This window comes from Sarcophilus harrisii, chromosome 3 (genome assembly GCF_902635505.1).
Source record: "Sarcophilus harrisii chromosome 3, mSarHar1.11, whole genome shotgun sequence".
Taxonomy (NCBI): domain Eukaryota; kingdom Metazoa; phylum Chordata; class Mammalia; order Dasyuromorphia; family Dasyuridae; genus Sarcophilus; species Sarcophilus harrisii.
The window spans coordinates 599,685,464-599,711,562 of record NC_045428.1 but is presented as its reverse complement, the minus strand read 5'-3'; the positions used below and the strand labels follow the sequence as shown (position 1 = coordinate 599,711,562).

General features: G+C 45.8%; 1 protein-coding gene across 4 annotated transcripts; it reads left to right on the top strand.

Annotated features, from left to right (window-relative positions):
- The first annotated feature begins 664 nt into the window (after positions 1 to 664).
- On the top strand, positions 665 to 25,904 carry LOC105749964 (zinc finger protein 883). 4 transcript variants are annotated; one of them, XM_031963930.1, is made up of 6 exons: positions 678 to 970; positions 6,187 to 6,275; positions 11,876 to 12,002; positions 13,121 to 13,219; positions 17,678 to 17,792; positions 22,131 to 25,904. In XM_031963930.1, exons 2-6 carry the CDS (start codon positions 6,243 to 6,245, stop codon positions 22,135 to 22,137), a joined length of 381 nt encoding a protein of 126 aa, XP_031819790.1. In that variant the 5' UTR covers positions 678 to 970; positions 6,187 to 6,242; the 3' UTR covers positions 22,138 to 25,904. The 4 variants fall into 4 exon arrangements, with proteins under 4 accessions (XP_031819788.1, XP_031819789.1, XP_031819787.1 ...); XM_031963928.1 differs by lacking the exon at positions 6,187 to 6,275 and adding an exon at positions 6,076 to 6,144 and having other exon boundaries at positions 665 to 970; positions 17,678 to 25,904; XM_031963927.1 differs by having other exon boundaries at positions 666 to 970; positions 17,678 to 25,904.
- The last annotated feature ends 195 nt before the right edge of the window (positions 25,905 to 26,099 follow it).

Here is a 26,099-nt window from a genome sequence, read left to right as displayed (position 1 = left end):
GAGTCCGTTTTTCCCAAGTCTGTGGATGCTGTGATTTGCCCGCTGACAGTATCTTGGTGCCTCTTAATGTCTTCCCAGCACTTAGCACGTAGCCAGCACAGGGTCTGCCACCTGCTTCATAAACGTTTACTGAACCGAAGCGAAAGAGCAGCTGGTGAGAGATGGTGCAGAGGAGAATCTACTGGAGAAACTGGGAGGGGCGGGGATGAAGGCGACAAGCAGGAGGATCGGCCTTAGTGAGAAGGGTCATTTTCGGGGACTGGAGTAGAAAGAACACGTGGTGGCCCCGGCCGCAACCCTCCGAGGACTTCGTGCAGCTCCTCTCCGCAGGAGGCTCCTGGGAAGGGAGGAGGGGCCGTCTAGGACTGCAGTTTGGCCGACAGGCCGCGCTGGGAGGGGACCCAGGCTCCTGCTAGGCTGATTGTTAAATGTCCAGCGTAAGCATTAACACCTTGCAAATGGGCCCACCCTACAAATCAGAGCTTGTTTTAGTGATTTCTAGATTTAAGAAACTGACGGAGAAAATTAACATTGGGGAATTCAGACTACGTTTCCCAGGATGCATTTGGGAGGACACGCCGGGTTTACGACCCCGCGTCGAGCGAAGCCGTTTGTGGCTGATCTTCCCACAGCAAAGGGCCGGGGGGGGGGGGGGGGGGGGGGCTGGAGCTCGTGATCCCGGAAGTGAGGCCGAGCTTGTGGCGAAAGTGAATGCGAGTAAGAAAAGGGGAGGAGACCGGAAGGCAGGGACGCGACTCCCGCTCCTCCGCTCCAGCTGTGTGCGCGTGCCCGCTTGCCACTGCGTGAGTGCGTGCCCGCGTGCGTGCGCGGCCCTGGCGGCCGGCGTCGGACTCTTTGAAGTCGGGCGTGTCCGGAGACAGCTCAGGTTTCGTGGGGGTTGGGGCAGGTGCGGAGGAGCGGGCGTGGCCCGGGATTGCAAAGAAGCCGAGCCTGAGGCACGAGGAGAGCGGTGAGCCCCAAGAGACGGGGGCGGGGCGGGGGAAGGGGTCACGTGACCCTGAGGGAAGCTGCACGTGACCGTGCGGAGATTGCACGTGACTGTAGGAGGCGGAAGCTCGAGCTGGCCAGTGTGGGGGGCCCTTTCCTGTGGTCGCAAAAACAAAACACAAGCGATGCTTATGATAGTGTGGGCAGCACCTCCCGGGAGGGATGCGAGTCCGGCCGTGGCCGCGTGAGCTGCCACGCGTGTGACTCACAAGGAGGTTTAGCGGACTGCGCGTGCCAACGGCTGGACGGTGTGGCAAGCGAGGCCGCCTCCCGCGTGGGTCCGATTGGAGCCCCCCCCCCCCCCCCCCCCGGGACAGCCGCCTTGCCAACCCGGCGGATTTCAAGTGTGGTGCCGCCCCAGGCTCCCTGGGAAGCGCGGGCTTTGGGACCCTTCTCTGAGGGCACTGAGTGAATGAGCAGGCGGAGGCCCCAGCCTCTGGTTACCACGGGACCTCCTGGGTCAGTCCGTCCCTGCGGCCATCCCCCCTCTCCCCATCCCCCAGCCTCTGGTTAAACCTCCCGGAAGTCCGTCCCCACAGCCCCCCCCCACCCCCCACCCCCCCACCCCGCGAGGGTGGCTACCCCGGAGCCCGAGGGTTTAAAACTGCCCTCGCAGTGGTGGCGTGGGCTGTAAGCCACGCTTGAGGAAGCTCGGCGGCTACTTCACACAACTGTCCTGACCATTTCCGTAATTAGGTTCTTCTCCCGGCATGCCTCCAAATAGCCCATGATGCATCTGGCTCTGTCAGGAGAAGCTTTTAAAATGCCATTAGCAAGTGTTTATAGAGTGCTTGAAGCTTTGTAAAGTGCTGAGTCACTGAGTCACAACAATTCTCCGAGAGAGGCAAGTTGGAGGAACTTGCCCGGATCCCACAGCTAGTAAGTGACCCCCCGCAGGATTCAAACTCAGGGCTTCCAGGCTCCCAAGACCAGCGTCCTCTTCGCTTTGTGGCCTCCGAGCTACTTCATGCCTTGCTGCCTCTAGCTATCAAATGAGTGACCTTGTCCGAATAGAAATATTCTGACATCACAGACTCTCCAAGATGGAAGAGAGCTCTGAGACCACCTCTAGTTCCCAGTGCAGCCCTTCCATACGCCTCTGACTAGTGATTGACATCATCCTCCACCTGAAAATGTCCCTTACAGGGGAAGGCGGCCTCCTTCTCCTTTCTTTGGCCAGGCAGGAATCCTGCCTCTTTTTTGTGCAAGCTTAGCATCCCCAAGTCTGTCCCCTGATGCTCATCCTTGTGGTTCTCTTCCGATAGAATCCGAGGACAGCAGGGCTGGCTCTCCCCTCCTTTCTCGGGAAGTCCCGTCTCTCCCAGTGAAGTATGAGATCTCATCCCGCCTTGATAGTGATGTGGCCATATTTCAGTGGTGGCTTTATAGGGCACAAGGTCCCCTGTTAAATTTGAGACAAATCGCTTTCTGTCTCACCATGCCTTGCCATTTTTTTAGAAGTTGATTTCTTTGAACCCGAGTAAGACTTTATTCCTATTAAATTTCATACTCCAACATTTGACATTATCAATGTTAAGTACAGAAGTCTGAGCTACTCCACTGGAAACCTTCCAAAGTGACATCAGACTGCTATGATGTGCCTTTTACCCCCACTACATCTAAAACGCTCCTTGGCAAAATCCTTTGTGAACCTCAATAACTTCACTTTGCCCTGAATTTTTGTACTTCAAATATTATTCATTTATGTAACTATCATTTGTTAGTTCTTATTGTTCTTCTGTCTCCTACATCCACATTGGCCTTTTTAGCCAACTTCCCCTTTTCTTCTCCATCAGAATTTTCTCCCTTTGTATTTTCAGGACTTTATTCTTTCCTATCCCTCATTCTTCCTAGCTTGACTTCCTCTGCAGAATTTTAGTCTGTGAAATCCTGCCTTTCCTGTTTCACAAATTCTAAGATTAACTGGTAATTTTCCTCCAAGATTTCCATCATTTCCACTTAAGCAACACATTTCTTTACATTTGTGAAAGTCATGACCAGAAATGAATCTTACTTATTTTTTCACCTTTCAAAGGATAAAATCATCAGTTACCAAATTATTAACCATTCTGCTTTTAGCAGAGATCCTCAACAGGTATCTAGATAATTGAAATCTCCCATCATTATTATCTCTCAAGCCTTTTTGCCAGGTCTGTGAGTTCATGTGCCTCTCCACATTGATTAGTTTCAGATTGGTATACGATTTCTTCTTATCTGGGTTATTCTTTTTCTTTTTCTAGTCTTAGCCCTTTCCATATACAATGTAATCGGATTTTCCCTTAGGCTCTCTTCCACCAGCTCTGCTCTTAGATCTTCTGGCTGATCTGATCTGTGACTTACCCCCACGTTTTCTCCTCTGTGCTTGGATTTATTCTCTGTGGGAAAGTTCAAGTGTATTTGGCCTCCTCAAGTTTGTTTCTCATAGCTCTCAGGCATAGAAAGCTATACTCCCAAAAAATCTTCTACACTCTACAAGAAGGACCAAGTCATGGGCTCAGAGTGGGCCCACTCTGCTCCAATAAACAAGTGAAATAAGGAGTAGTCGTCTGTCTGTCTCTTCTTCCCTTTGATCTTTCCCCCATCTCTCTCTCTCTCTCTCTCTCTCTCTCTCTCTCTCTCTCTCTCCTTTCTCCTTCTTTCCTCTTTTGCCTCCTAATCTACTGTGTGCAGAATCTACTTTCTAAGCTGGTTTGAGCAGAAGATGAGTCTGATTTGCTGTTTCTGCTTTGAGAAGTGGAGAAGCCCACATTTAGCCTCTCCCATAAGCTCTACCCTGCCTCATTTCTGCCCTCCTGAACTTTGCAGCTAATTTTCTCCTATCAAAATACATTCATGTCATTTATCTCATTTTGTCCTTATGAGAACCATTATACAAGGACGGCCATGGTTGTATCCTCATCATTTTCTCTTTGCAAAAAGAATCCCAGTGATCTGTGTAGCACCTGTGGCCAAAGCTAGGACTAGAATCCAGGCCAGCATTGGTCTACACTTCAAGATTGAAAAGCATTTTACAAATATTTATCTCACTTAATCCTCACAACAGTGTAATGAAGCATATTTCATATAATGAAGCAAATATATCCCTATTTATCAGATGAGGAAATGGAGGCTGACAGTTTGTGGCATTCCCAGTTTCATTCAGCTAGTAAGAGATGCAGTGTGAGTACAGGTCTTCCTGGCTTTCCTTCCTCCCAGATTTTTGCCTTTTTTTCTGTAATGTTTCACTGCAGCTCTGTTAATAAGGCTTTTTTTTTTTATTTAAAACCAGATGTTTCCACATTCTATTAACCACATAAGGAGATTTCTTGCATTAGATTTTTTTTATGAATTTTCTTTGTTTTCAAATTGCCAAGATTTATCTCTTTGTTCATTTTTCTTTCTTCTCCCAGAAAGCCATCCATGATGAGTTTTTTTTGTTTTGTTTTGTTTTTTAAGAAAAAAAGAGAAAAAATAATTTGGCAATATTAGCCAACATGTCAAAACCACTCTGCCAATGGATGCAACATTCTACACTCAAAAGTCTCCAGCTTCTGTAGAGCTGCAGGGGAGGTATCCCTCCCAACTCTGCTTTGGGCCCAAAATTGAACATTTTATGTCAACATTACATTTCCATTGTGGAGGTTCTTATGTCTCTATCTCATTGTGTCTGTATCTCCATGTACATCTGTCCAGCTTTATCTGAATTCATTGAAGTCATCATTTCTGACAACCTAGACATGTTCAGTTACTTTCATGTCCTGCCGTTGGTTGAATTTTGCCCAGTCCGTGGGTTTTCTGCTTTGTTTTTCGATTCTTGATTACCATAAAAAGTGCTGTGAGGAATATTTCAGTGTATACAAGGCTTCCTTGGGCTATATACCCAGCAGTGGAATCTCTGTGATATGGACCTTTTTATCACTTTATTTGCATAACTCCAAATTGCTCTGCTAATGGTTGTAACAATTTACAACTACCCCAACATTACATTTCTGTGTTTCTCTGTTCCCAAACCTCCATTATTAACTGTGCCTTTCACCTCAGTTATCTTATTCCCATTTTCTTCCTACTTCATGTTTTTCATGTAACATTACCTTTTCCCTCTCCCAGGTAGCCAAGCCAAGACCAGACTTACATGCTGTTGTTTGTCAAATGTTCTAAGGTCAAAACTCCTGTCCTTTATGTAGTCATTGTGTATTTTGTTTTCTCGATTCTTTCTTGACTTCCATCATAAAGTCTCTTCATGTTTCTTCAGATTTTTCATGTTCATTTTTTTCTTACAACACTAATATTCCATCACATTTTTGTAGTATAATTTGTTCAGCCATTCTCCAGGCAATGAACATCTACTTTGTTTCCAGTTCTTTGCTACCTCAGAAGATGCTGCTACGAGTATTCTAATGTACATGAAACTGCCTCTGTCTCTGACCTCCTTGGGGCATGTGCTCAACAATAGGATTTCTGGATGAAATTTATGGACTATTGCTTTCCAGAAATGTTGGAGTGATTCATGATTGCCCCTCACCTCTGCAATGTATTAGTTTGTCTGTCTTTCTGAGCTTTCTACATGGATCCTTTCCAACTTTTGTCATTTTTGTTTATTTTCAGCCTGTGCGGGAATACCTCAGAGCTGAGACCATTATCATTTGATCTAGTTGTGACCTAGTCCAGTCTCCTGCCCACATTGGCTGGAGCTTTCCTTATGTCCTGTCTGACCAGCAGTGGCCTCAGCAGGCTCTTTTCCCTCAGCTGACCTTCCTATTCTGGGGTCCACACAAAACAGTTTTTTTGCAAAGAATTCAGCAGACTCATTTTTTCACACATCATGGTAGCTGATGAAGGCACCAAAAATTTTGTTCCATCAGTAGGCAGTTGAGACACAAAGAGATTGATTTGTACACTCAGCATCACACAGAATTTAGGGTGAAGCACTTTCGTTGCACCGACATGTTCCAGTTCTGCTTTCATAGTTCTGTCTCATGATCCCTATTACCATTTACATGATCCTATTACATGATCAAAGGGGCAGGTTCGGAGCCCTGAGAACATGGTCCCTGATCCTAGGCTGCCTTTTGGTCTCTTACTCTCTAGGGATGCTGGATGTCTCCCATCTTGGCCAGAGTGTTAGAAGGTTCACCCTGACGACTTTGACTCTACCAGGTGAGGATTGGCCTCCTTCATGAATTCTTTCTTTTCCTTCAGTGCTGGTTTCTCCACATTTTGCCTTCTCCCAAGAAAGGAAAGTGGAGGAGGAGGGAATGACTTCTGGGCTCCTGACGGCCAGGTCCCTGGTGAGTTACAGTTTCTTCTCTCTCCTGACATGCTACTTGTTTCTCCTTTCCTTGTCAAGTCTCGTCCACGGATGACCAACCAAACCCTGGAACAGTCTCCCTTTAAGGACTCTGGCAACATGGACTTCCTAGAGTTTGTGGATATTAGGGCCAGAAGGGGTCATAGAGCCCAATTCTCTTATTCAGTGTAACGGTAAGGTCCAGGGAAGGTAGGTGTTTCATTCAGAATCACCTATTTTAGAGACTGTATTAAGAACTGAGGGCATTGTATTCTTTGCCCTGGATTTTTTCCATTAGGCTTCAGTGTGTCAGAAATGTTCCCCTTTACTTAGTGCCCTTCTCTCTCCTGGGAAATGTTCATTTTTTCTTTGAACCAACTGTGTGCTGCAGGAGCCAAATGCTGTGAAACAAACCACCTCCTTTATCTTGTTAGGAAAGAAAGACACATACCAGAAAAAAGTAATTGTTAGATACTTATTCCAAATGGAAAGTCAGATTCCCCAAGACTAGAAATGATTAAATGTCCCCATGGAAGGGACAGTATGTCAAGGATGTGTGACCTGGGTGCCAATGAGGATTTTCTGTCTGTGTAGAGCCCCATTTATACCGAGAGTGGTCTCATTGCTGGGATGTGCCAGAGGTCCCCTGTGTCCCCAAACCCAACAGGGTCCAAGTGTCCCATTGCCTGTCTCTGGGGTATAGACAGTAGACATCATGACGGGTTCAGGGAGGGGAAGAATCAGGCTGTTTGCTGGGCAGATTGTTTATCTCTAGATTCTTGCCTTGGAGCTGATAAAACAACCTCCATATTTTCTGCCATTTTCCATTTACCAGCAGCATCTCTCTGACCACTCTTGTGATCTGTTTTTTGAGAGAGGATTTTGTGCACTTTAAAGTGATGTGAGCCTTGATTCCCCCATTTAATTCTCTGCATGGCTGTTCTAGCCTATTTAATAGTAGCCCCAGCCCATAGCTAAGCCTCTCGCCTCCACACTCTTCTCTCCTCGGCAATCTCTTACCCTCTCATCTTTCTTCTCCTACCAAACCTCAGCCCTGGATTACCCTCCTCTTTCTCCTCCTTCTCCCCGTCCTCTTCCAGCACCACTTCCTCTATTCCTAATCAGGAGCCATTGGACTCAATGGAAGGAATTTGCCCCCTGCTGTTCTGATGGGGAACATGACATGTTTATGTTCCTCAACCTGGCCAACGCTGCACCTGGGAAGAAGTGAATCCCTGCCTTACTCCTGCCCTTCCTTTAGTTGATGACTATCTGTTATCTTATCTCTGAGACCCTTTGATGATGGAGGAGGGAAGCTTTCATTCCCCCCACACACACTCCCCTCCCTCACCCCCTTTGTATTCTTTGTCTCAGAATCCCTCAGCATAATCTGCTATTCTTTCCTCCTTCCCCAGACTCTACTGAAGAGATCAGAGTCCTCTTCCTCTGAGAGGCACCATCTTCTATGTGATTCCCCCTGTGCCTCTAGTGCCCTCCCTCCCAGACGTCCTTGTATTTGTCAAGACAGCCCCTCCACAGGACAAGATCCCCTCCCATCCCATCATCGCCACCAGATCTCCGTCAGCCCTCTCTCTCTATTGGCCCTCGCCTTCTCCCTAGGAGTCCCCGTCTTGGTTCCTCTGTCGCCCTGCTAGCTGACACCCCCCCACGTTTGTGGCTCAGCAACAGGAGGTGGCCGCCGACAGCAGGGGCCTCCCCTGCCTTCCCTCTTCCTCGGTTCCTGTCTCTCCGCAGGTTGGCTAAGAGCCTCCGCCTTCTCCCTGCAGAGCTCCCAGGGGTCTCTTCCTTGCTGGTGATCCCCCTTCTCCCCGAGTCCTTCCTGCTGCTCCACTCCCCCATCTCCCTTGCTGGCTCTCAGTCACACAGTGGGGGGCCCTCTTCTTCCGTTCTCCTTCACTGGGAGTTTTCCTCCTGGATCAGCCAGAATATCTCTGGCCTCCAGGCTCAGACAAAGCTTATACCTTGTCTGTATGTCCCAGAGGCCTCTTAAACTTGGCGTGGCCAAAACCAGCTCATGGTGTTTTTCTCCCAAAACCACTCCAGGCTTCCCTGTTACAGGCCGGGCCCCGGGCTCAACTCCTCAGCGTCATTCCGGGATCCTCCCTCGCCTCCCATCGAGTCCTCCTAAGTCCTCCTTTGTACTATCTCTGAGACGCAACCTCTTCTTCCCTCTGACACTTCCTGACCCCTCGTCACCTCCCTGCCGGACCATGGCAGGGTCATCTTGCTCCAGGTCGCTCCTCACTCCATCCGTCCTCCACTTAGCTGTCCTAAAACTAGGGCTTGACCCTTCCCTGCCTATGGGTTAGTCCCCAGGATCGGATAAGAGATTCTCTGGCCGGCTCATTAACCTTTCCCTCTTCCTATGCCTGCCCCTCTCCTCCAATATCTGATCCAGCGATGGTGGCCTCCTGCTGCTCCCCACACCAGACCTCCAGGCATGTCCGTGCTCCTCTCCGCCTCCTGGCTTCCTCCCAGCCTCAGGGACAGCCCACTTCTGACCACAGGTCCCCATTGGTCCTCCTCCTGCCCATGAGGACGTCCCCAATCTGTGTCCTTGGCTCTTCAGTGATCGTTTGCCTCTTGTCTCCCCATTAGCCCAGCAGGCTCCTTGAGGACAGAGGCTGTTGTCTCTCTATTTACTCATTGTCTCCCCCACTTGACCATAAGCTTCTTACAAGGATTGTCTCCTGGCATTTGTATCCCTGGCACCTAGAACAGTGCCCAGTCCTTCTCTGAGACCTGTTTATAGCATGGAGTGGATTTTTAAATTCTCCAATCAGTCTAGGCTCTTTGGGGTTAGGCCCTGCAACAGATGGGGGCTACTTTCCCAGGCCCAGCCTGGCTCAGCACGGAGAAGGGGCTGGCCTCCTGGACGTACAGGCTTTAGCTGCCACCGATGTAACAAGACGAAAATAAACTGGTTCTTAGCCTACCTGTGATGGCAGATGGCCAGAGAATGGGCTGAGAGAAATGACTGTTTCTCTCTCATATTGATAACTATTTGAGGGGTGGAGATCCAGGTTTTTCCCTTCCTATTTCCTCAGTGTCCAGCCTCTCAGGGCCATTTTTCACCCTGCCCCACCTGGACCATCTTACCTAGGTGGAGTTCTTACCTCACCATTGTTCCTTGTTCATTGACTGGGTTCATTGATGTGAGTCTCTCTTCGTGAGTGACATTACCAATCGCTTCCCCAGCCCCTCATTTGAATAAGCTCATCTCTTATTATAATATTCATTTTCTCATTCATCGTGAACCCATCAGAGTTGATTACCACCTGTCAGGAACATCCGTCCTTCCAAGGGTATATAAGTGTTGAGAGACAAATGACCATTATTTTATTAATTGTCTGCAAGCCATAATCAATAAAAAGGATTAATCACCCAGAAATTAATGTCCCTTAAGACTTTTCCTATGGCACAAGGCTAAGAATCTCATATTTATGGTCTTTAAACATTAGCTTAGTTGTTGAGATTTCATTTGGAAGAGACATTTGAGCCGATTTAACCCTTCCCAACTCCAAGAGGAATCCCCTTGTTTCAGACCTGACAAGCAGCCTTCCGGCCCCTGCTTCCCCCTCAGAACTTCACTTTCTGAGGCAGCTCTTTAGGCTTTTGGACAGATACATTTGTCAGGTTTTTCCTCCTCTCTCCTCCCGTCCTCTGCTGCCAGAGGGACCCCATCTCACCTCTCTTGCTCAGATGTGGGCTGGCTGCTGTATCTCAGATGCTCCAAAGGAGCCTCCTCGGGAAGCTTTCTGGGTGCTCAGAAGGGAGCATGGCCCTGCCGTGGGCTCTTCTCGGAGCACAAACCCTGCTGGTGACCACCATTGACATTTGAGTAGCACTGGAAGCTTAACAGAGTGCTCTGCAAATATGATCTCATTTTTGCTCATGGCCTGGCACCTCATCGTGGCTTATTAAATGCTGATCTGGCCCAGGCACTTGAAGATGGAACAGGGAGCTCACCCAGAGTGGAGTATGAGAAGCATGCTCTAGAATACAATAAGGCAATGACACCATGATTTAAGCCATCCCGGTCTGTACTGTGGGCAGGAACCCTTCTAGGGCTAGTGGACAGAAGGGACCCAAGAAATGGCAGAATGGCATCTCTCACCAGGACGTTACTCTCAGATGGGTGTAAGGAGCCCAGAGAGGATTCCACGGGGATCTTCACAGGAGAGGGAAAGACCTCAGCGCCCTGCCTCAGATCAGCCTGTGATTGGCTCAAGTGACTAGAGAGACATGTATCCCTCAGGAGACAAGACGAAGGGCAGATATGATGCTTATCTTCAGGTTCTCGTCGGAATATCAAATGGAAGAGGAGTCAAGACTCAGTGGAGGCTGGAGATTGAGGGGCAGCCTGTCTCCTTTTCTTCCCAGGCAGCCCATCCATCATGGCGCTGCCAGAGCTGCCCATGCCCCCACCCCAACCCCATGCTCCATACCCTACTTCAGCTTTCTCTCCACTCTTCCTTTGCTTGATCATTCAGACCAGAAGCTGGTATTCTCTAATCTTCCAACCTTATCACTTTTCTCATTTGCAAACTAGACCCTGTGCCATTTCCCCATAGTATTCCCCTGCTTCCTACCTGGCTTAACCTTTCCTATTTTCCAGTTCTCTAATACCCTTCCTGCTCTCATTTTTGGCTCTTGAAATTTCCCCTGTTCTTAAGGCCCGGTAACATGTAGTCCCCATGAAAACTTATTCACGTTCACCACTCTCCTGATTCACCCATTTTTCATGGCTGGACTTTTTTCTCCTCCATCTGTTGTGTCTGGAGGATCTTGGTACCAGCCCGAGTCCTAGGTCTTAGAGGAAGAGTGATGAGGCGAGACTCATGTGGATGGTCAGACATGGAGTCTGTTTATTCCAAATTCTCTCAGTCTTATAGACCCTAATATCCTTATATAATACCCTTACATGCACTGCATTTGCATAAATTATATACTGCGTTTGTGGGGCCCCATAAACAACTTGCTATTGTGTGCAGATGACTCTGCCACCTGCTATCACTCTGCCTCTATCACAACACAGGTTATCACTGCCCCCTGACTCCTCAGAAAGGCCGAGAGCCCTTAGGGAAGATGGGGAGCTGAACCAGGCACTGTCAGCACGTTCTCTCTGGGCTGAAGGGTCTTATACCTCACCCAGAGTTCCCTCCCATCTGGGCCCCCTACATCCATCTGTAACAAACACAATAAATTTGTTTTCTGGATACCTATAATAACAGAAGTAGTTTTAGGAACAGAGAACAAGATGATGTTAATTAGAGCCAGTGGCACCTTATAGTATATATCATCTTATTAACTGTCTTTGTGGCCATCCTCTTTATTCTGCCTAAAATATATGAGTTTGGACTTTGCTTAAGGCAGTACGTCTGTTTACAAAGGAGTTTTTATGCCGTGGTTGCTGCTCTTAGTGCGGACTCTGTGACAGTCGAATTTTGTACCAGGTGAGGCCCCTAGAAGCATTTGAGGTGGGACACAGACAGCTCCTAGAACCAGCTGGTTTCCTGTCGCCCTTGTGGGTCACACGATGGATGGTTCCTGAGGAAGCACAAACGTTTGCTCTTTCAGGAACTGATGACGTTCCAGGATGTGGCCGTGGACTTCACCCAGGAGGAGTGGGGGCACCTGGAGCCGGCCCAGAAGGACCTGTACAGAGACGTGATGCTGGAGAACTATCAGAACTTTGTCTCCCTTGGTAAGGATACCTTGGCCCCGTGAGCTGGTGTGTCTGTCCGTTGGGCCGGCCGGGGGTTCTTACTTGTGAAGGCTGTGACCTGGCTGAAGTGCTGTGGGTCTTGCCTTAGTGTGTAGGGGCAGACCTGAATGGTGGTGGGGATGGGAACCATGGCTGAACTACGTGTTCCCTCATTTGATCCCATCCCAAACTTGTGAAGTCAGTACTGCCATAATCCCCATTTTACTGAGAAGGGAATCTCAGTTCCAGAGTCTGCAGATCAACAAGCCTTTATAAAGGGGCTTCCATGTGCCCAGCATTAGAAATAGAGGCAGACACTAGGTGCCCTTCCTTTGGCCCCATGCTTTAGGAGTATCTGAGCAGTGACTCCCCAGCATGGATTAAGCACCTCTGACATGTGATGCTGGGGGGACAGCCCCAGGGAGGAGCAATATCCTGCCTTTGAAGAGCTTACACTCCAGGAGCAGCATGATGGCCATGGTGTGTGCTGCCTGTCTCTGTCCCTCTGGATGGGAGGAGCTCAGTGTGGCTCCTTCCTAGCCCCAAGGAAAAAGTCTTTGATTTATGTAACTGGAAATCCGCTTTGTGGTAGTCCTTCTACTTCAGGTAGTCCCCTGAAATCCCATTGCAGACCTCTGAAGGCACCAGAGATTTACTTCCTCTAGGTAGAATCAAAACCCACTGATTTTCTTTGATTCCACATCAGCTCATTTTCCTCATCTGTGAAATAAAGGGGTAAGACCAGCTGGCCCCTGCAGGCCCTTCCAGCTCCGAATCTCTGGTCTCATGGACTCTGTGATCTTAGTTCCATATTTCCTGGGAGCAGCACAATGGAGCCCAGCTTCTTAAAACTGTGGCTCACAGCCCCATGTAGGGTCTCATACCTGAATGTGAGGGGTCACAAAATTATGATAGATTATCAGGAAATGTTTGATCTGTGTGCCTATTTTCTGTGCCTTTTTACTCAGGGTCACATAAAAATTTCTCGTGGAAAAAAATCTAAGTGCTGGGATAGGGCGTCCTTCTGGCCCTTTTTGTGTGTCAGAGAGAAAGGGGCTGTAAGGAATCTGGGGTGGGTGATTCCTGTCTTAACACTTTACCCTTGCTCTCCCTGCCAGGAGGTCTGCCAGCCCCCAAGCCTCATGTGATCTCCCAGTTGGAGAGAGGAGAAGCGCCATGGATAGCCGAGAGAGAAGCCCTGCGAGGCCTTTGTCAAGGTGAGTGAGGGAAGTCCTGGCCAACGAGAGCTGAGGGGCTCAGTCAGATTGGGATTCCCCTGAACGGTGGGTGGGGAACCTTCCTCGGAGGCCCAGGCTTGGAGAGGTGGTGGAGGCTGGTCTGTTGAGGTCCGTTGTCTGAGGGACTTCCTCGAGGCCTTCCTGAGCTTGGACAGCCCCGTCGCCCTTCTCTTCCTTTTGTCGGAGGCTCACCCCTCTGGATTCTGGGGCTCAGCCTTCCTCCCTTTCTCATCCCTCCAGCTTTGTTTCCTCCTCTTCACTCAGGAAGTATTAAAGAAATGCTGTGTGCTGACACTGGAGCTTGCTGTTTACTCTTTCAGTCGGGTCTAATTCTGTGTGATCTTATTTGGGGTCTTCTTGGCAGAGATACTGGAGGATCTGCCATTTCCTTCTCCTGCCCAATTTACAGATGAGAGAACTGAGGCAAGCAGGATGAATGACTTGTCCAAGATCACAAAAGTGAGGAGTGTCTGAGGCTGGATAATCCAAGTCTTCCTTTGTCTGGCACCATATCCATACACAAGTCCCACCTAGATGCCCACTAGAGCTCAGCACCCTAAATGAAAGCTTTCCTACCCAGAAGAAGCGAACATGGCCTCCTCCGTCATGTGTCCGTTCCTTCCATCCTCATTTGCCGCCTGGGCTGGCCAGTATTGTGAACAAACAGAAGTTTTTCTTGCCCTTTTTACAGTTCCAGGTTTACCTTTCGCCTCCTTTGCCCCCAACACTCACACTCACTCTTAGGCTCCCACTTCCCTCAGCACCTCAAGGATCTGCGATTTCCATTGAAAGGAAGCTTCCCTCTGTGACATATTTGGTCATTACTTAACCAGCATTTGGTTGGAGAAGCCCCAGGGAGAGTTGGCCTGGCATTCCAAGGTTGCCCATTCATCTCTGAGGCAGCTCCATGTGTTGGGGACCCCCCTCCTCCCCTGAACCTGAATTAGCTTATTTGCAACCTTGCCAGCTTTCTCTGTGGCCAAATGAAATGAGTCTCTTCCTCATGGTAACAGTTGTCACGGCCCCTGGAATCTTCTCGACTCAGCTTTCTCTCTCTTTTACACTGCGTGATCTTCGGGCCCTTTTTCATTCTGGTTCCTCCCCTGGATGTTTGACAGCCCCTCGATATCCTTTCCAAATGGCATCGACACGAACAAAGCAGCATTTTCCTTTCTGGAACTTTTGTACCATTTACCCACTACTTACCCATTGAAGTGTTTCCACACCACTCTCACTCCTTGCCCCTGTGTGCTTTGGAGCATCCCCGTGCACTCCAACTCAGCCATCTCTTCACTTTTGCCGTGCTCAGATTTTATGCCTCCTTACCTAAAGGAAACAGGCCCTGTCATGACCACAGGGTGCCCCAACATTCACTCTATGGGGGGGCTGCAGCTCTTGGACCTGACCTGACCCACAAGACTGGCTCTCCGCTACCACCCTCAGCCCCTTCTGCTGGTCGTCAGGGGCACAGCCCTGCAGGTGTGGGCCCCACTCCTATCCTTGTCTCAAGGGCTCAGGGCCAGGCTTGTGGTCTTCCCGTCCTTGTGCAGATGCCTTCTCGGCAGTCTGTGCCCTCGTTCTCTCAGCCTCCCTCACCATCACCCCAGAATCCAGCCACAGACATGTCTGCACACACCCTCAGCCCACTCTGGGCCCTCATTTGGACTTTGAAGCTGTGGACCCATTCCTGGGCTCCCCATCTGCCTGCCACCCTGGCTTTGCTTCCCTCCATGACCCCTAGAGACCGTGTACATGATGGGGTCTGGGAAAGGAAGGAAGGCACAGAGGAAGTCAGAGTTGAAAGGGACTGCTGACCTGCCAGGCCATAGTCCTGCAGGGGTCTGCTCCCCTGGGCAGCTCCCAGCCCCGACTTTCCATCTTCCTCACCTCTCTCCTTCAGCATGAGGTCCAAAGCCTCCATGTCACCTGGGGCTCAGGCCTTCCTTGCTGATGTCCTGGCTTTCCTGGCCAGATGGAGCATCAGCATTTCCTGGATCCCTCCTCCCTGCTTCTCGCCCTCCTGGGCCCTGGAGCTACAGAGGAAGGTATAGGCCAGATCTACCTTCTTACCTTCTGCACAAGGCTTCTGATTACAGTATTCAGATGTATGGATGATGAGTTCTAAGGATCAGTAAATAGTGGAATTTCCACATGTCAAAATAAAATTTAGCAATAGAATTTTTAAAATAAAATAATTTTAGAATACAAAATTGACCCGGGTGCTAATTTGTCGATACAAAATGTTGAAGATTAAAGGCAAAAGTAGAGAGCCAAAGAGCACAGCTCCAAGTCACCCCTCTGGACTCTGGGGCTCAGCCTTCCTCCCCTCCTTACCCCTCCAGCTTTGTTTTCTCCTGCTCAGTCAGGAAGTATTAAAGAAATGCTGTGTGCTGAGAACCATGTAAGACACTGCAGCTTGCTGTTCACTCTTTCAGTTGGGTCTAATTGTGTGTGACCTCATTTGGGGTCTTCTTGGCAGAGATACTGGAGGGTCTGCCATTTCCTTCTCCTGCCCAATTTATAGATGAGGGAACTGAGGCAAGCAGGATGAATGACTTATTTGCTGGCCTTTGAGAATTATACAATTCAGCCTGTCTGTAACAGGACAGACATACTTAGCTGCCCACCTATTGTCCAAATAATATTTCTTCAGCTTGGTCATGGAGGAAGCTTTTTTAAATTGATAAATGTTTTTGATAGAGGGGCCATGCATAAAACCAGTGTGTCATTTGGCTGTAGCTTCCACAATTAACCCCTTAACAATTAGACATTTCTTCTAGGAAAATTTGGAAAACTAAAATGGATTTATGCCACAGTAATTTTCGGTTTCATACACAATATAAACACTAAAATCCTATCTTTAAAAAAAACACAGAAGAATGGAAGTTTGTCACTTTCATCGTTACAGATAGGGCTTAAATCCTTAACTAGACATGATACTGAGTAAATTGCAAAGACAGAGTAGATGATTAAGTTTATATAAAAGTAAACTTTTACATAAATGAATGCAATTCAACTACATTAGAAAAGATAAATAAATATGAAGGCGAGATGTTTGCATTAAATTTTCATATTAAAAGCCTAACAGATCTAATGTCAAATCTGAGATTAAGAGCCATTTTCTAGTAATGTAATGATCAAAGGACATGCTAGAGAAATTTTCAAAGACGGAACTTTAGAATAGCAAATAAAGAGAAGAACTAAACACTAACGACTGAAGGTGTCATTTTATGTGTGTCAGGTTGGCAAAGATGAAAAAATTCACTGTTGGTGGAACATGCTTGTGGGACTATTTTGGAAAATGTGAAATTATATAAGAAAGAGGATTATTCATACCCAGCGTTATTCACACTCGACAGTCCTGCTAGTAGATTTATATTCTACAAAGATATATTCAGAGACTTTTTCATATGGTTTGCTGATATCTATATATCTCCTCATCCAGAAATCCAAAAATATCATTACTGAAAGAAATGAAGTTACTTTCATGATATTCTCTTAGTGAATTCTATGCAGGGTTTAAGGACCAGCAGCTTTTCTAAATGTTCACAGGTCATCAATTCAATAATAATGTGTTCTTGGGGCAGCTAGGTGGCACAGTGGATAGAGTACCAGCCCTGAAGTCAGGAGGACCTGAGTTCAAATTTTATCTCAGACACTTAACACTTCCTAGCTTTGTGACTCTGGCCAATTGCCTCAGCAATAATAATAATAATAATAATGTGTTCTTAAGGTTTGCTTGTGTCTGATTTCAGGTCCTATTTTAGCAATTAGACATTGCCAGATGATATCACTCTTAAGATAGATGAGATAAAATAAATGAGTTAAATTTTTCCTTTAACCTGCAAAATAAACATTTAATCTCAGGCAGCGAGGTACTTTGCAAGAAAGCTCACTCTTGTTAAGAATGAAGAAGGGAGGTACAAAACATGCACTATACTTAAAAATACTTTACAGTATCTCATTAGATCCTAGGAGGGAAGTGCTGTTATTTATTGCGATTTTATGGATAAGGAAACTAAGGTTTAGTGACTTGTTCAAGGTCACCCATCTTGTAAGTGTGCGAAGCCAAATTTGAACTTGGATCTTCCTGACTCCAAGCCCCGTGTTCTAGCACTGCACCACCTGGCTTCTTGACAGTGTCCATTTTACCCTTTAACCAGCTGATCATAGACTCAGAATCAGAATAAGCCTCAGAAACCATGTAGTCCAGCTTTCTCATTTATAGCTAAAAGAAAATGAAGGCCTGAGAAAGCTTGCTCAAGGTTCCATAGGGAAGAAGCATCATAGCTAATGGGATTTGAATGTAGGTCATCTGATTCCAGAGCTGGTGTTCTTGATTAAGCCAATAGCCTAGAACTTAACTGTGAAACAATTTCCTTTCTTCTTCCCGCACCAAAAAATAGAGAGATATTAACTCTCACTTGTTTATTTCAGATTCTGTTATTTGGAAAACCAGATTTGAAAAAAAAGAGACAGCTTCGAAGGAGGGCATTTCTATGGGAGGATCATCCAAGGAGAGATGTTCAAAGAGTGCCATCTGGGATTCCAGGTTACCAAACAATTGGGATTCTGGGGTCACTTTGGAAAGACAGAATCAGGAGAGATGGTCCCCACAAGTTTCATTCAATCACAGAATAATTTCTAATAAGTTGAATGTTACTGAATATAATAATTCTGCCAGAAGCTTCAAGGTAGGGTCAATTCTTGTTCCTAAACAGAATGTTACTATAGGAGAACAGCAGAGTCAGTCTGATACCATTGGCAAGATCCTCATACAGTCCTCAGATGTTATTAAGCATAATAAAATTGCCTTAGGAAAGAAACTTTGTAAGTTTAAATCCAAGAAGCCTCTCAATTATCATTCAGACCTCTTTCAGTTTCGGAAAATGCATCCTGGAGAAAAACACCTTAAATGTAGTCACTGTGGGAAAGCCTTTGGGAGCAGATCATGTCTCATTGCACATCAGAGAATCCATACTGGAGAAAAACCCTTTGAATGTCCCGAATGCGGAAAAGCCTACAGGCGTAAAGCACATCTTACTCAGCACCAAAGAATCCATACCGGAGAGAAACCCTATAAGTGTAACGACTGTGGGAAAGCTTTCAGCATTGATTCATACCTCATTAAACACCAGAGAATCCATACTGGAGAGAAGCCCTATAAATGTAGTCAGTGTGGGAAAGTTTTTAGCCAGAAAGGTCACCTTAATCAACATCAGAGGATTCATACTGGAGAGAAACCCTATGAATGCAATGAATGTGGGAAAACCTTTGGTCAGTCTAGACATCTTAGTGAACATAAACGAACTCACAGTAAAGAGAAACCCTTTGAATGTAATGAATGTGGAAAACTCTTTAGACAGCTGAGAAACCTTAGTGAACATCAGCGAATTCACACTGGAGAGAAACCGTATAAATGTAATGAATGTGGGAAGGCCTTTAGCAACAATTATGTCCTCATTCAACATGAAAGAATTCATACGGGAGAGAAACCATATTCATGTAACGAATGTGGGAAGGCCTTCAGTCGTGGGACATACCTTATGAAACATAAGAGAATTCACACCGGAGAAATACCCTATAAATGTAATGACTGTGGGAAAGAATTCACTGACAAAGCATCCTTTATTTACCATCAGAGAATTCATACGGGAGAGAAACTCCATAAATGTATTGAGTGTGGGAAAACTTTTAGCCAAAAAGGAAGTCTCAAAATGCACAAGATGATTCATACCGGAGAGAAACCATTTGAGTGTCGTGAATGTGGGAAAACTTTCAGAAACGGGGGTCACCTGAGTGTACATAAAAGAATTCATACTGGAGAGAAACCTTTTGTATGTAATGAATGTGGAAAAGCTTTCAGAGATAGTGGAGGTCTTAGTGCTCATCAGGAAAAACATGGAGAAAAACGGTATACGTGTACTGACTGTGGTAAAACCTTCAGAAATAAGGGCTATTTTCGTGTACATCAGAAAACTCATACTCAGGAGAGACACTATAATTGTAATGAATGTGGGAAACACTTCAATTTAAGAGGATCCTTTATTATTCATCAGAGAGTCCACACTGGAGAGAAGCCCTATAAATGTAACATATGTGGGAAGGCTTTCAGTTACAATACGTCCTACAGTAAACATCTGAGAACTCATACAGGAGAGAAGCCCTATAAATGCAATGAATGTGGAAAAGCTTTTACTCAGAGGGACTATCTCATTGAACATGAGAGAATTCACACTGGAGAGAAACCCTTCAAATGTAATGAATGTGGAAGGGCCTTCAGGCAGAAGCAGACTTACAATGCACATAAAAAAATTCATACTAAAGAGAAACCTTTTAAATATAATTAATGTGGGAAAGTTTTCCACTAGGCAGACCATGGTAGAGGGACACAGGTTTTTTTGTTTTGTTTTTTAACCAGTGAGAATCCCCATAAATACAATAAATTTGATAAATAATCATCATAAAACACAGTGAAAGCTAATAATTCAGAAACTGCACACTCAAGAAAAGCCCTATGAACATAATGAACATGGGCCAAACTTTAGGTTTTCATTAGCTCAAATTTTATTTGTCAGGTAATTAATGCCAATTAACTATGTCTTTTAAATAAGATTAAGTAAGTAATCTTATCACCTCAAGAGTTAGAATGTTCTATTTTGTCCAAAGTACAATATCTGGAGATTTGAGACAGAAAAGTGACTATATTTAAAAAATAACTTTCATGTCCCTTTCTGCTGGAATACTCATTTTAAATCGGCATTACCTAACACCTAGATTGCACATATACCACAAGAGTTCCAGACCACAATTTTAGAAAAGCCACGAAAATATTAGCAAAAAGGAGAAACCTGGGTAGCTTAGAACAAAGAAATAAAACATGAGAGAGAAATAACATAAGATGAGTTTCCTGTCTAGAGCAGGAGGATGCCTAATGGTAAGGTACCTGTCTTCATGTTTGTCTTATGTATCAATTAATTATTTTGTGGCTCAGATGGTCCACTTTACATGTACTTTGCTGTCCTGGCTAGGAGCCTAAAACAGTCATACAAAGTTAAAGCTGCGACATAACTTGAAGATCGCGTGATTTAACGACCTCTAATACTTAAAAGATGGATGGGACTTGGAGAATAAAAAGAGGTATTTTGGTTCTTCCTCCTGCTGCAAGGGAAAGTGAGGTTTCCAGTAAGCAAAGGTGAGACTGGCTGGTGATGAGTGGCTGTCAGTTGACTCTACAGCAACCCCAAGTTCCTTTCCTGCATGTGCACATCTCAGTCTCACTTTTGATATGCTTGAAACAATCTCCAAATTTCTGGGAAAGGTGAGACTTGACAGAGAAGATTCAGGTGCAGTTCCTGCATGTGTTCTTTGTGTAAGAAATTTGTTTTTGTGTTTCATGCCACATGAGACTGATAAGAGATCTGAATTCACCTACATGAGACCCAGAGAAACCGAAGTATCACATTCCCAGGGTGAGCCCTGGGTGGGACAGGGATCAATGCTATACAAACATGCCTTCTTTCAGGTATAATTTCTTCTAGAGTCCTGGGTCAGTACTTTGACCTGCTGGATGGTCCCATTGTTAAAGTAACAGAATCTTCTTTGTTTTGATCAGGGTTTACCCTGATTTTTTACCCTGATTCTGTGAGTTAGCACTGATATACTCAGTTATCAACTTGGATCCTCTCAGAAAATCCCGCTGTGGGAACCCTAACTACATATGTCACTTAAGTAACCTTTCAACATCACAATCCATAGAAGCAGGATTATGTGTTCCATCATAAATATATACCAGTGGACACTGGTAAATCCTGGGCTGGAGTAGAAAGCTCCACTTGGGAGTAAATGCCCAAATGATGTGAATATCATTGGATTAGGCAACCAAGGCCCTTTCACACAGTGGACAGTGGTCTGTACCCAGTTTGTCAGCATGTGTCCAATTCGGCCCCAAAAGTGTTCACTCAACATTACTGAAAATACCTGGCTGTCTCCCAGGCAGCCCATTGAGGTCATCAATGTGGGGGAAGGGGTTAAGGATCAGCTAGTCTAGCTAGTCTATTTAATCTAGCTAATCTACTTCCTTTCAATCTAACTACTAATGAAGCTGTATCTCCAACTCTTCCCTCTATTCCTCCAAATCACATTTGTTAACCAAAAAACGATATGGGGGGGGAATATAAGGAGCAAGGACCTGTCTCCAGGCAGTGCTATTAGCATCATTCTAGTCGATGGACAAAGAAATTAGAGTATGTTCTCAGGTGTCTGGGTGACGGTTTGTGGGAAACTGAGGTTCACTAAAAGTTTCAAGCTTTCCCTTTGTCCCGATGAGTTGAATTTGGGCCAACTGCTACAAATCATTGACATCATGCCTTCTCTCACAGCTACCAGTAATTTAGCTCAAGCTCTTGTCACCTCTTGTCTAGATTATTACAGTGATGTCCTTACCAGTCTTGCTACCTGAAGTCTCTCCACACTGTACTCCATCCTCCACACAGTCAACAAAATTATTTTCTTTAAATGCCAATCTATTTTTCTCAAATTCCAGTGATTTCCTTTTGCCTTGTATAAAATAAATCTAATTTTAAAAACTTTTTACAACCTGGCCCCAACCTGTCTATCCAGCCTTGTTTTTCCTCCCATTACCTGCAATCCAGACAAATTAGCCTCTCTGTACTTCACATGTGACATAACATTCCATTTTGTATTTATTTATATGTATTCTCTTTATATTTGTTCTGTATATATTTGTGTACTTGTCTCATTCGAATGTGACCTTTTAAGAGTGGGTTTTGTTTCATGCTTTGTATTTATCTATATTCCTGCCTAGAACAGCGCCTGGTAGGTGGTAGATGTATAACTGCTTATTGATGGCTCTCCCATTCTCTTCCAGGTCCTAGTCCAGAAATATGGTATGGAGCATTGGGCCAGTCTGATCAGTTGGGCTGGGCAGAAGGACCAGGCCCTTGTTCTCTGTGGGTATAACATTTCTCCTCCTTGTCATATTGAGACACAGTGGGTGAGTGATTCTGCCCCCACTCTGGCAATTCAGGTGTCCCATATTTCAAAGTCCAACATGATCATGACAACAAAGCAGTATGCTATCTTACAGTGGACTGTGGGTTTGGAATAAGAGACCAGAGCCTGAATTATTGGTTATAACATTGACTAGGTTTGTGGTCTTTAGAAAGTGATTTAATCCCTCCGAAGCTTATAAATGTTTCCTTCATTTATTCTCTATAAATTATTGTATGTTGGGTCTTATTCTCACTAAAAGAGAAAAACTGGTTTCTGGAGTAGAAATGATCTCCTTCTAGAAGGAAATGAACACTCCTAGAGTTTGTGGTAGACTGTAGGAAATCTTAATTTAGTCTAGTCTGACATGTATCCTAGATTTTGACTGGAGATTGGAAAAGGGAAAATAGGGTCCTGGAAACTAAATTGTAGCAGCAGTCAACTTCAAAAGGATGGGACATGTTCAAGAACAAATTTCTAAAGATACAAAGGAAAAACATTTCAATGAGGAAAAAAATGAAAGACTTGTTGATTTATTTTTTTTAAAGACAGATGTAAAGAATATTGTAACATTATCCAGTATGAGAATTAACAAAAACCTAGGTCTACTGCAAAATATATTTGCAGGAATGCTAAAAATTCTGAATGAGCTGTGGATGATCATAGAAATCAAGAACAACCAAAAAAGATTCTTTTAATTATATTAGGAGTCAAAGGAGGATAAAAGCATGGATATGTTTGTGATATGACAACGGACATCATGGCTGCTCTGTTCTCATTTTATATTGTCTCATCTAAAGAGAATGAACTTTGCTTTGGAAATGACAGAAATGACTTCTCCATTGGTACCTGAGATGAGTAAGAAGATATAGTAGGGAGCACCTAGTTGCCTTTGAGTAATTCAGGCCTCCTGGCCCAGATGACCTATATCTGTGGGTCTCATCTTGGCAGGTCAGATTGCTGACTCCCTAACATTGAACAGTCATGGAAGATAGAAACAGTAGCACAAGATTAGGGAAGGGCAAATGCCCTGGTTTTCAGAAGGGAAGAGATCAATCTGCACCCTTAGGCCAGTGAATTTGATTGTGACTCCTAGGAAAATCCTAGGTAGATCATTAATGAAAGGTCTTTGGTGATCTAAGAAGAGAAGCAGTGATTATAAAGAGGCAACAGAGGGGCCAGGCTAATCTCATTTCCCTTTTTTTGGCAGGTTGTTAGTAAGTGGAGGTAATACTGAGGACATAATTTACCTAGGTTTTTAGCAAAGTATCTTTAACTCTTCTCAGGAAGAAGCTGAGACAATGAGCTAGATGATCTGGGAGATAGCAAGCAGACTCTGATGGGTTAGAGACTCGGGCTGGGCTTAACAAGGGGAATTTCAGCAGGATAAATGTAAAGTTGTTTGGTCCTCAGTGGTCTGTGAACTCAGTGGGAGTCAGTGCTGGGAGGAAAGGCTTCACTCCCTGGATCAGGGAAGTTTGAGACCTGTCAGGTCTCTTCTGAGGCACGTGTCCAGTTCTAGTTGGTACTGCGTAAGAGAGGATGTTGGTCAGCTTGGAGAGCATTCAGAGAGGGCAGCCAGGACGGTGAAGGACATTGGGTCGGTTCATGGGGGTATCTGGGGAAGGAAAGTGACCCCAGAGGAGAGAGGACTCCGAAAGGGAATTAAAACTAGTCACTTGTTTCATTGTTTTGTGCTAGTTGCTTAAAGTCTTTTTTTTTTTTAATTCAGTAAGATATCATTCTGTCAACATCAGTAACTTTTTTTGTTTTTAGTCAGCATTATCTGGTTTCAAAATCAAGTCGGCCTTTACCCTTACACTGGGTATTCCCCCTTCTCTTCTCCATAGTTAGCCAGTCTTATCTGTTGTTAGGATTGCTTCCTAATGAAGTAACCTACCTATCCTTGCTTCTGTCATTATTATTATTATTATTTGGGGGGTGGGGTGGGCAATCAGTTCATTGACTCATCTGCCATATTCCCTGAAATGGATTTGATCAAGTTGTCACTTCTCAGTTTGGCCACTTTGGGAAACTCCTCCATTTAATTCTTTCCTAGGTCAGGAGCAGACAACCAGTCTGGTTATGGAACCTTGTCTTGTTTTGATTGTGTCTCTCCTTTCTCAGCCCGAGTTTGACTACTCTGTGTGATGAGTCTTTGTTAAAATTAAACTGAAAAATAAAGGTGTTATTCTAGTTGCAAACTTGTTTCCTGTTTTGTCTTTTGAATTTTGCCTTTGTTCCTTGCATGAGGCCTTCAGATAAAGGTGTAACTAGAGACTCCCAAACAGGGGCTTTAACTGAGGAGGCCCACTTCCCGGCAGTCATACCCTGGCCGCTCACCCATGGAAGGTACAGGTCATCATCATGCCTAGTTCCTTGATGGGCAAAGGCGACATTGTCTCTCAGCAGCTGGTAGAGAAATGGAGTGTAGAGAAGAAGCACCAGGTCGAAGCATCATAGGCTGCAGCTTGGGGAGCCCGTGGCTGGCTTTTGTCCAGAGTGATGCCAGGACACCCACCTGTCCTTGAAGTCACTTCAATCCTGAGACCTCCTCGTGCCCTCCACCTTGCAGCCGTACTTCTCGACACTCAGATGGATTCAGATGTCTTCAGAGCACCCCCAGGTCGTTTTCGGGATGCCGAGCCCCTGGGGATGGAACACTGAAATGAACCAATCTCCTGTGAAATGGCCCAACCTTGGAGACAGTTTTAGGAAATACAAACCGATGGATCTTGCTTCCCTTGTTACCATTACGGGCAGTCCTTGCCTGGTCCTCTGCTTGTCTCTTCCTAAGCCATCCTCCTCCAAGTTTGGCTAGACCCTGAATTCACCCTGGACTTTCCAGGCACCTCTACCTTAACTAAATGGCAGGGATCACTGGTGTGGTCGGTGGCTCGAGACACACAATACAGTTTACAATTCCAACAGAAACCTACTCAAAGGCCCGGGATGCCATTCGGTCTCCAGTCCTTCCTGACCCAGGGGAAATTTCAGTCAGGCTGAAGCCAGGACCCAGCACCTGTCCTCCTCCTACTCTTCTTCCCTGGTTTAAGAATTTTAAAAATCAGCTAGGAAAAAAAACCTAGAGAGAAAAAGGCAGTGACTAACAGCTGGGTCTCTGAAGAACAAGGAATACAAAACATACTTTTACATTGGATCTGCGTTATTAACTTTTAATCCATTACTTTCTTACACCTGAGGTGTAAACACTCCCACAGAAAATCTGTCAGAGCCGTTGTAAGCTGCCCTTCACACCACTGGATGAGTCTCTCTGGCTTATTATAGTTCCACGTTATACCTCGGTGGGCCTGTCTTGCCCCCTTCCTTGCACTTCCTTGCAGCTGCTGCCTCCTAATGCAACCTGAAAATCTGGCTCTAGGACTCCCAGGAATCCCCTTTGCTCCGCATTCAGTGACTCTTTAAATCCCAAACCAGCCCTGCTGTTCCTAGGCTCGCTCCTGATGGAAGGGGTTCGTCCGCAGCTTCTGCCTAAGACTAATGGGCAGAGGGGATGGTGGGTGACTCCCTCTGGGTTCCAGATCCTTTTCAGGCTGACCCATGGAGAGAGAGGGGCGTACAGAGAGGGTCTGACGCGCAGACACAGAGAGGGAGCCAGAGGATCAGGGAACCAGAGGATCAGGGAGCCAGAGGATCAGGGGGCCAGAGGATCAGGGAGCCAGAGGATCAGGGAGCCAGAGGATCAGGGGGCCAGAGGATCAGGGGGGCCAGAGGATCAGGGGGCCAGAGGATCAGGGCGCTGGATTTCCAGCTGCCTTTTCTGGAGAGAAGGAATTTTTCAGGAAATGTAGGAACTTTTCTCTTTGGTGAGATGGTGCCCTCTTCT

What these genes read in the sequence shown, in the direction of transcription:
- LOC105749964 (XM_031963927.1), top strand. Translation starts at nt 6,243, where the DNA reads ATGACTTCTGGGCTCCTGACGGCCAGGTCCCTG. An exon ending in TCAGAACTTTGTCTCCCTTG is followed by an intron (nt 12,003 to 13,120) that starts GTAAGGATACCT and finishes TCTCCCTGCCAG; the next exon opens with GAGGTCTGCCAGCCCCCAAG. An exon ending in CCTGCGAGGCCTTTGTCAAG is followed by an intron (nt 13,220 to 17,677) that starts GTGAGTGAGGGA and finishes TGTTTATTTCAG; the next exon opens with ATTCTGTTATTTGGAAAACC.